Consider the following 10593-nt stretch of genomic DNA (forward strand, 5'->3'; position numbering starts at 1 on the left):
CCAGATTTCTCTAATTTGTAAAATTAGAAGACACGTGACGCGTCTTGGCCCGGAGTCAGTAGCAGCGAATTCACTTCAGTTAGACCTACTTTTCCTGAGAGCGGATTTGGTAGGTAGAAGGGTGGCGGGTGAAGGAGCTGGAAGAAGGTGGGGCCAAAGTCCCCCTCCTGCCAGTTTTCTTCACCAGGTCCCGACTGTTCCGAGAGAATAACCGGCGCGCGGCCGCTCCTCCGGCTCCAACACAAACACACGCACGTGCGCCCCGCCCCCGCCGCGCGCACGCGCCCCGAGGCTCCGGCGGCGGCGGCGGGCGCGCGCGCGGTGCTCGCTGCCCCCACGCCGCTCTCCGCACTGGGATCGCGGCGCCTCCCGCTCTCCTCACCGCTGCACGCCGGCCCCGCGGACCTGGAGACGGCGGCCGTGGTCTGGGGGCTCCGACGGCTCAGCGGTCGAGGCGGCTGCGCGCGGGGAGCGGAGCGGAGCCCGGCAAGTCCCGGAGAGGCGATGTTGCCGGGCGCGGGCCCCTGCGTAAGGCGGGCGCCGCCGCAGGCCGGTCGGTGAGGCGCCGCCGGGGGAGGCCGCGACGGAGCTCCCGGACCCGCCATGGGCTGAGACACATCCTCGGCGAGCAGGTGCAGTGACCGGGGATCCCGGAGGGGGAGCCCGCCCCAAAAGGCCCAGGGGACCTTCAACCCCATTAGGATTTGCCCTACCCAGCCTGTGCCCTGTTGACCTTCCTTCAGCTCCTCCCGAAAGGCCCTGCTGACCCTGCCTCCAGACCCGGGCTCTGCACCCCTGCAGTCCCTGACACCCCGGGATGCCCTCATCCTCCACTTCTGTGACCCTAGCCCGGGAGGCCCTTGTGCCTACCTCCTCCTCGGTCCCAGTATTTGGAGTCCATAGGCTGCACAGTGTCTGGGAACTACCCAGCATCTCTTCCTTCTTCTAACCCAATGTAGGTGGAGTGGGGGGAGGAGAGGGGAGGGAGGGAGAGTCGCTCCTTCCCTCCAGAGGCCCTGGTGACCATCCTCTCTCTTAAGCCTGTAGTGAATGTGACCCTTCCTTACACCAGAACATGCCCGGGTGACTTCTTCCCAGATCTCCTTTGTGGCCTTCCTCGCCCTCCCAGTGACACTATGCAACCCCAGTGTGACCTGCGAGGCCTCTGGCTCCTGCTGCTGTCCTTGTTCCTGCTCCTCTTTGAGGTGGCCAGAGCTGGCCGTCCCGTGGTTAGCTGTCCTGCCGCCTGTCTATGCGCCAGCAACATCCTCAGCTGCTCCAAGCAGCAGCTGCCCAACGTGCCCCACTCCTTGCCCAGCTACACGGCACTACTGGACCTCAGCCACAACAACCTGAGCCGCCTGCGGGCCGAGTGGACCCCCACGCGCTTGACCCACCTGCACTCCCTGCTGCTGAGCCACAACCACCTGAATTTCATCTCTTCTGAGGCCTTTTCCCCGGTACCCAACCTGCGCTACCTGGACCTCTCCTCCAACCAGCTGCGTACGCTGGACGAGTTCCTGTTCAGTGAACTGCAGGCACTGGAGGTGCTGCTGCTCTACAATAACCACATCATGGCAGTGGACCGCTGCGCCTTCGACGACATGGCCCAGCTGCAGAAACTCTACTTGAGCCAGAACCAGATCTCCCGCTTCCCTCTGGAACTGGTCAAGGAAGGAGCCAAGCTACCCAAACTGACACTCCTGGATCTCTCCTCCAACAAGCTAAAGAACTTACCACTGCCCGACCTGCAGAAGCTGCCCGCCTGGATCAAGAACGGGCTGTACCTACACAACAACCCCCTGCACTGCGACTGTGAGCTCTACCAGCTCTTTTCCCACTGGCAGTACCGGCAGCTGAGCTCCGTGATGGACTTTCAGGAGGACCTGTACTGCATGAGCTCTAAGAAGCTGCACAATGTCTTCAATCTGAGTTTCCTCAATTGCAGCGAGTACAAGGAGCGTGCCTGGGAGGCCCACCTGGGAGAAACCTTGACCATCAAGTGTGACACCAAGCAGCAGGGGATGACCAAGGTGTGGGTGACGCCAAATAATAAACAGGTGCTAGATGAGGTGGCCAACAGCACAGTGACAGTGTCCAAGGATGGCAGTCTTCATTTCCAGAAGGTGCAGGTTGAGGATGGGGGCGTGTATACCTGCTACGCCATGGGGGAGTCTTTCAACGAGACACTGTCTGTGGAGTTGAAAGTGTACAATTTCACCTTGCACGGACACCACGACACCCTCAACACAGCCTATACCACCCTTGTGGGCTGTATTCTCAGTGTGGTCCTGGTTCTCATCTACCTGTACCTCACCCCTTGCCGCTGCTGGTGCCGGGGTGTCGAGAAGCCTTCCAGCCATCAAGGAGACAGCCTCAGTTCTTCCATGCTCAGTACCACACCCAACCACGATCCTATGGCTGGTGGGGACAAGGATGATGGTTTTGATCGGCGGGTGGCCTTCCTGGAACCTGCTGGACCCGGGCAGGGTCAAAATGGCAAGCTCAAACCTGGCAACACCCTGCCAGTGCCTGAGGCGACAGGCAAGGGTCAGCGGAGGATGTCGGACCCAGAATCGGTCAGCTCGGTCTTCTCTGATACACCCATTGTGGTGTGAGCAGGATGGGTTGGTGGGGAGATTCTGCCCCAGGAGAGGTAATGCACCCCTGAAGGATATGAGGGGATGGAAGAGAGGGCTGCCTGCCCAAGGGAGTGTGTTCCCCCCGACCTCAAGGGAATTGGTCAAGGGTACAACAGGCAAGACCCGAAACGGGGTGTGGCTGCCACGATTTTCAAATATGGATATATTAATCCTCAGGCAAATGCTACGCCCCTACCCAGAGCCTTGACAGTTCTCAATGTGGTGGAGGAAGAGGAGTGTGTCTGAGTTGGTGGCAATAAGGAAGGAGTAGGGGGAAGAGCAGATTCCCTAAGCTTTTTTGAGGTCATCTCTAGCTCCTTAAGAGAAAATCATTTAGGAAAAAAAATCATTTTTTTCTGTCTCTGCCCACCCACACCGGTGATGTTGTGTGTGCTGGGGGAGCTTCCAATGGAGCCACATTGAGGAAAAGCTGTATTATCCTCTTTAGCCAGGAAGTCACACTTCACAGCTGGGGAAATTGGAAACCTTTTGGAAAATGATTCAGGAGAAGGCTGAGACCTCAATCAATAACACTCCCCAAAGCTGTTGTGAGACTTCTCACTAATGCCCTCCTCTTTCCTGATGAGCCCTGGGTGGATGGATCTTTGCAGGAGCCTGGCCTGTTGCCTGTCAGATATGGCAGTGATGTGACATGTGGTATCTGTGTCTTATCCTGAGACCAGTGGTACAGAGGGATACAGCATGAACCGAAGGGTCCATGTCACAGCATATCAGATGCCAGCACAAAACTGGTAGATGAGGGATAAACTCCAGATTGCCTGGTGGAGGAATCAGTTCCCTCCCTGGTTGGTGAAACCCTGGGTTCGCATTTGATTCCCAGCACCTGTGTGTCGGACCAGGGTGGGCGGTGCTGAAAGCAGAGCGTCTATGGATGCGTGCCACCGACGTGGGATGGGGGCCACTTCGCACTAGGGGGAGGAGGGTAGATCAGCCTCTATTTTGTAGCATCCAGCTGGACCTACCTGATTTTCTGTGTATGCTGTCCCTTCATTCAGTCTCCTGATCAAGCTTAGATGGGATTCTGAGTTTTCCCTAATATGCTGCTCTGTAAAGGATGGAGTCCTGAAAAGTCTGGCCCCAGCTGGGTTAGACTGGGCTTGGGGATGGAGGGGACTGGGTATCTCCTCTATGTTGACAAAGCCACCTTGCTCCTCTCTTAGCGATCTCACCCCTGCTGCAAACCCAAAGCATGGGGTTTCTTCATCCGAGGAGTTGGGATTGGGTGGTGTCTGCCTCAGAAGAATGGCAGTTTGGAGAGTGGCTTAGAGTTCTGCCCTCTCCACAGGGTTCCAGACAGTCTTGTAACAGAGACGGTCAGTGGCACTAAACTTTCCTTAAGTTCTACCACCCCCATCTCTCTCAGCCAGAGGTCTGTGCTGTTGTGGTGGTCAGGCCAGAGGAACTTAAGAACAGACCCAACATTCCATTCCATCCAAGGTTGCAGAGTACTTTGGATGTAGAGATGACTGCTCCCTTTGACCCTACAGCAGGCCCTAGGTTGCTCTGAGCTTTGGGAAGGGGACGAGCAGGGGAAAGGTAAAAAATGTTCTCTGAATATAGTCTTTTTCAGTCTCTACCCTCTCTCCCACCAAGCTCCCTGTCCATTGAAAGTTCTGCAGATCTTCTAGTTTTCTGATCTGCTCTTTAGGTTCCAAGAAATGTCATTTACCTGCAGATGAGGGCTTCTTGCTAGGAGGGCCTAACTCCTGCTGCCTATTAAGATTCAGGGAGGAGACTGGAACGCAACATCTTCCCGTTGTCTGTTCCTGGGATGTCAAGACTGCTGTCCATCCTTTTATTAGTAACGTAGTTTTGTCGAGAGAGGTGCAGCATTTCCCTCAAGTACTTGCATGCTCATAGGGATGCATGCTTATAGGTGTGCATGCACACTAGCACCTTGATTTCCATCAGGACAGTGATTCTTCAGTCCCCACTAATGTCCACTTCCGGAATGGTTTCCACCTGTGTGCACAACTTCATGCACATAATTTTCTTGCCCTCTAGGAGAGACAGTGACCATGCCAGGCTCCACACATACAAACTCTATTACTTTTAATTTCTGAACTGCCTGAAGCTTCCCCTACATCTCCATGGCACTGAATAACTTCTCCACAAAGGCTGGAGTTTGGAGAACCACAGGTTGAAGACCTTGGGAGGAGTGTTGGTGAGGAGCTAACTGCTTCTTCCGGCTCCTCAGAAACCTTCCTTGGATTAAAGAGGATATATATGAGAAATAAATGTAGAACTCAGTGATGGACCCAGAAGAAAACTGGCAGGGGACCCAGCAGCTGTAAGCTGCTCCTCCTATGTTAACTGCCCTGGTAAGACAGGGGCAGGAGGGAAAAGTTGTCTGGTTATATTCCAGGGACTTCTGAAGATTCTGATACTGAAGCTGTAGGAGCCAGGACTTCCTCCTCAGATTTATGAGGGAACCAGGGAAACTCTCACCTCTATGCTGTATCTTCCCCTCTAGGCACCATCTAGGGCCATGAAAATCTTTAAAGTGAATGTCAAATGAAGTAGGTCTTTTGGAGCATTCTAGCCAAGTTCCTGAGGCCTAGGAAGGCCATTTTCTTCACAAGTCCTACCCAGTTTAGGGTATAATAAAAGGCCCCGAGGCTCTGAATCTCCCTACTGAATCCACTAGGTTGGCCAGTATCTACCAGTTTAAGACCAGTAATGTGCCTGGCTGCCCCACCAAGAGATTGAACTGCTTAGCCTCTTCTGGTGGTTTTAGCTGATAGAATCCAAAGGTAGCTTCTTACTTGGACTGGGCACTCAGCATATATAAGCTCACTAGAACCCTGTGTAGGAAACTGCCAGGTCTGGTTATAAGAAAAGGTTGAGAGATCACCCCCACCCCCATGAACCAGATAAGTCTCCCGGGAAGCAGGTGTCCCTGGAGACAGAGTATGACAGGGCTCTACAATCTGTCTGTGTGGTTATTTGTGATCTTTTTTCTTTGCCTGTGTTTATGAGCTCCTAGGAAGGAGCCAGACGAGGGTATACCCCAGCTGGGAAGAGAAAAGCCAACGGATTCCAGTTTTCTGTGCGTTCTTACCTCTGTACTTCCTTGTAGCCCTGCTGGCGAAGCAAGCAGGCCTCCCCCCTGTCCAGGACCCTAGTCCTCCTACTTGTGTACTCCCAGGCTGGCAATCCTTGGAGCCCCTGGGCTCTGAAAACTAGACAATGATCATTAAACCTGGCTTGAGTCTCTGTTCTGGCATAGTCTGTGACTGGTTTATTCATCTTTTCAGCCTGTGGGTGGGGTTCACTATACCTCAGAAAGGTGTGGCCTATCTAGGGAAAGAATATTTAAATGCTGTTCCAAGGGCACAGGTAGAATCCACATCTAGGCATTAAGATGGAGCAGGGGTCAGCCAACTTTTTCGGTGAAGAGCCAGACAGGATACACGCTGGACTTTGCAGCCCTTATGGTCTCTGTTACAACTGCTCAGCTGCTCCGTTGTGGCAGGAAGGCAGCTACAGACGGTACACAAATGAACGACTGTGGCTCTGTTTGATAAAACTTTATTTATGGACATTGAAATGTGATTTTCATATAATTGTAACATGTATTTTGAGTTTTTTCAACCGTTAAAAATGCAGAAACTCTTATTAGCTCAGGACCACACAAACCCAGCCAGTGGGCTGGTTTTGGCCAGGAGACCATAGTTTGCCAACCTGATAGATATTCTCAAAAGAAATGTCACTGATGCTTTAGCAGGAGAGAGTAGAAATTCCATGACTTGGGGCTAGAGCCTATAGATAATGAAGGCTTTCTGGATCCCTGGGGAGGAGGGTTGCCTCACTGCAGAGTTCTCTTAAAAGTCTGGATCGAGCCTACTAACTGGACTATGGAAAAATGCTTGGACTGGGTTAAAAGGAAATGATGGAGAGCAGCTCACTTTCACAGGATTTTGATTATTACCAGTATATGTTCCTGTTGTGAATGGCAACCATTTTAGTTTGGCTTAAAGTATATTAATGTAATGGACAGATTAATATTCACTGACAGTGTAATGTGTCCTAGGCATTGCATAGAACAGAGAAATGCAGTCCCCACTTTCTTGGCACAGAGATAGCCTACCAGAAATTGGACTGGATTCTTCTAAACTCTGAACGTGTAATTGCTTTCGCTACTCTCTTGGTACTGTGGGAAAGGAATTGTCACGGATTCCAAAAGGGGAGAGGAAGTAGTCTAAGGAAAAAACGAAATTAAAAGGATCAGAATTTGAATAATTACCTAATTTCTTTTATTGATAAAATCTTGACCAAAGGGCAGACCTCCTGTGTCTGGAAAGTTGTCTTTTTCTTTTCGTGAGGAACAACCAAAGTGGTGAGGGATGGAGAACCCCCCCCCCAGCCAGCCACATCAGACAAATCAACCTTGGCAGTCAATGAAATGACAGATGTTGATGCTAGAGTGCCCTCAGAATTGACGTTTATGTAGCATTTTTTAATCTTTTCAAAGCAGATTTTGCTGTGGCTAAATTTAGCCAAGAGGATGAGCTGGTAGAGTCTGGGGAAGACTGGTGAGAGTTCACCCCTCTGTGTTGATTTGTGCCAAGCCTTCCCTGAGCCTGAAGAATTTTGATACTCCTTTCTCCATCATTCCGAGGAATCCATGGCTGCATCTCTTCAACCCTCCCTTTCTGCCTCCCACTACAAGAAGTTCCCTAGATTCTGGCCAAATGTGCAATTTTGTCTGTCTTATCTTGCAGCTCTTCCCCTAGCTCCTCTTAGGTGGCACTGTGGGAGAAGGGAGGAAGTTAATATGACAGTTACCTCTTAGAACAGAAGAATTAAATGGATTGGCCAGCCCTGTCTCTCTTCCACCTGATCTCTCAACTTTCCTTTTCTGCAGTTGTAGCTCTGGTACCCCTAATCTTGTCTCCCAGGAAACCACTGGTGAAGCTTCATTTCCCCCGCCTACACTGCAGAAAAGGCTCAGGCCCATGTAGTAGTATGGTTGGCTTTTCTGGTCTGGCTACAGTGAGCCTGTGCTGGATGCTTCCTCTCCCAGGACTTGAGAGAGGAAAGCTAAAGCAGCTGCCACGTTAAGCCCCTTCATCAGGCTTACACATTGTTGTGTAGAAAATATCAAGTGGTAAAGATACTTAGACCTGCCCTGAGGCCTTCCAGTTGACATCAGCCTGGTTACAGTCCCAGAATCACAGAGGACTTGGAGAGAACCAGCCTTCAGGACATGGAGCCCTGAAGGGACTTCCAGGTGCCCTACAGCACTGGCATACATAAGGTGAGAGTCACTGAACCCAGCGTTGGGGGTGGGGGTTGTACGCATGCGTGCACACAAACATGCACATAGTTTGGGGAGCGCTGTAGCTGGACAGAACTTTGTGCTGCTTTCCTTCGCCTCCCACTGCTCCTTCACTTGGCCATAGTTTGCTTTAGGTGTGGGTCTAAGCAGAAAGGCCTAGCCTAGTCCTGGGCACCCTTAGAAAGCACTATGAGATAACTGGAAATCTGCTTTAAAGAGGCGGGGTGTTGGGGACCCCGCATGTATACTCGGTGAGGCAGAGTTGAATCCTCTGGCAGCAGAGAATGGCCTGAAGTAGCAACTTAATCTGCTTTCAACAGAGGTTTAAAAAATCACCAGGGAAATTCTGATAATAGCAGGTAGATTAAAAACTGGGACTTATTCCTCACACATTGGTAACTAAATCAAGCCTTCTGAGTGGGCGGCGGGTAGGGAGAAGGTCATCTTACTGGAGGGAATCTGTGTCTGCTTTAAGCTTACCCCAGTGCTGGGGACGGTCTACGTCAGACCTCCATCCAGGGCAGCTCTGGGGCACTATCCTGCCTTTCAGCTACGTCTTCTCTGTGTCTATGCTGACGACAGTTGCCGAGGCTGTGACCACAATGCCTGATTAGTGTTTCATTCCTGGATCCCAGGACGAAAAAAAAAGATTAAAAAACATACGGAAGCCCCTGCGCTGCTGTGGTGCCTGCCTCTATGCCCACTACAGGCGGACTGCTGGCTGTTCTCAGACCAGTGGAATGGAAAATATCCTCCGAATTTAAACATAACTGCTTTCATGGCATGCACCACATGTGCGTGTGCGTGTGCGTGTGCGTGTGTTTTAATCCCAGTGAAGTCCTTTGAGGAGGAAAGGTCTGTGATCCTACTCCAAGAGCCTGAAACAAGGAAGGAGAAACAAACCTGTGAACGAGCCAGGGGCGGTGTCTCACAGCTCTGCATCTCCACCCAGTGCCTGGGTGAGGGCCTGACGCACGCAGCCTGTGGCTACAGGGGGAAACCGGGGGGGGGGGGGGGGGGGGTGTCGGTGTGGCAGGGTTGTCATGTCCATTGCTGTTGCTCCTGCCTTCCTGGCTTGTCTGCTCCACTTTTCCCTCAGAAGAGCAGAATTAGGTAGGAGGAACTGAGATCTGTAGCCAGGAGCTCCAGGCTAAGACCAGCTCCAGGAACTTGAGGCTGGACTAGGGGGATAATTACAGACTCCCAGATTTTGCAGTCAGCTCCATGGCTTGAAAACACCAGCTGACAGCACTTGGAGCAAGCCTCACGAGAGTCACAGCCTCAGTGGCATTCCTGACAGGAGTGGGGGAGAGCTGACCTTGTGTCGAGGAGGGAATGTGTCTGTGTTCTCTGATGATGGCTGGCAACACAATCTCTCTGAGACTTGGGTTCCGTAAGCATCATTATCCATTAACCTTTTATTGCCTCCCTAAAAGAAGCGTAAAACCCAGAGCCAGGCTGAGCGAGAAAGAGATAAGGACAAGAATATCATACCACCTGTTTACATTTATTCAATGCTTTGAACTTTCCAGTGCCTGTTAACATGCATTCTGTCACTGAGCGCTCACAACACCCCTATGAGGTAGGTCAGGCAGTCAGTGATTTGCCTGTAGCCACGCCAGTGTTAGGGGCTGAGTAAACCCAGCCTGGAGGTTTCCTAGCTCCCAGGACGCACTTTCCACTTCATGATACACAGGCCCTTTATGTCAACCAGACAACCAGACATAGGACAGCAGGAGCACTAAACCAGATGTTTCTCTGCTCCCTAAGCCTGCAGAGGGCCACCAGAAGTGTGGGGGCAGGGCGGGGAGTCAGGACCAAGGGTGTCCTCTGGAGGCCAAGACAGGTCAACAGAAGGAAGGGCAGGAGGACTAGAAGTTCAAGGTCAACAGCCACCATGGCCACTACCAGTGTCAATGGAACTTACACTGTGTGCTCTACATCTTGACCTTCGTCAGGTAAAAAGGGCCCACTCCCAGCAAAAGGACGCCTCAAGGCTTGGCTGAGAGGTGCAACTCCTGACCCCTCCCCCTGTCTGCAGCCCCCGAAGAAGGGGAAGGTGAGGGCTGGCTGACTCAGCCTGCAAGTGCTTAGAGATCTGGAGCTGAAAGGCCTCAGCACTATTCAGCTAATGATTATTATTAACTCTGAACAGGCCTTGGCATAGCAGCCAGCTGGCTCAGGGAGAATGCCTGGATCTCCCACAGAGAGGTTTTAAAAACAAGGTCCATAGCAGCCATGCACGGGGGTAGAAGGGTGGGGACAATGAGAAAGAAGGGACTGGCCAGGGTCAAGGAGTGGGGAGGGGTAGTCTGTCCTCTAAGAGGGTGGGGAGAAAGGAGTCACGGGCTGGCAAGAACAGCAGCCTACCTCTGATGCCGCTGAAGCCGCCAAGAAGGTGAGGCTGGAAGACTTCCCCAGACACAGCTCCTGCCATTCAACACCACCCCCGGCCAGGGAGGTGGGGCCGCGGGAAGGGGTGGCTGTGGGAAACATGCGGGCCTGGGGGTGGTATCTGAACCCAGAATGGTAATCCCATTACCATTTCGATTTGGATACAAAACCATCTATGTTTCTAATGTCCTCAAGGTTGAGTTTGAACGTAATCATATTTGGAATCAGGACTTAGTGAGCCTGATATGCAAATTT

At 52.2% G+C, this 10593-nt stretch overlaps 1 protein-coding gene across 2 annotated transcripts; it reads left to right on the forward strand.

Moving 5' to 3' along the window:
* The first annotated feature begins 331 nt into the window (after positions 1-331).
* AMIGO1 (adhesion molecule with Ig like domain 1) lies at positions 332-5884 on the forward strand. 2 transcript variants are annotated; one of them, XM_006197408.4, is made up of 2 exons: positions 332-632; positions 1073-5884. In XM_006197408.4, exon 2 carries the CDS (start codon positions 1137-1139, stop codon positions 2616-2618), a length of 1482 nt encoding a protein of 493 aa, XP_006197470.1. In that variant the 5' UTR covers positions 332-632; positions 1073-1136; the 3' UTR covers positions 2619-5884. The 2 variants fall into 2 exon arrangements, with proteins under 2 accessions (XP_006197470.1, XP_015099707.1); XM_015244221.3 differs by having other exon boundaries at positions 342-632; positions 1099-5884.
* Positions 5885-10593: the final 4709 nt, after the last annotated feature.

This window comes from Vicugna pacos, chromosome 9, assembly GCF_048564905.1.
Source record: "Vicugna pacos chromosome 9, VicPac4, whole genome shotgun sequence".
Lineage (NCBI taxonomy): Eukaryota > Metazoa > Chordata > Mammalia > Artiodactyla > Camelidae > Vicugna > Vicugna pacos.

What these genes read in the sequence shown, in the direction of transcription:
- AMIGO1 (XM_006197408.4), top strand. Translation starts at nt 1,137, where the DNA reads ATGCAACCCCAGTGTGACCTGCGAGGCCTCTGGCTCCTGCTGCTGTCC.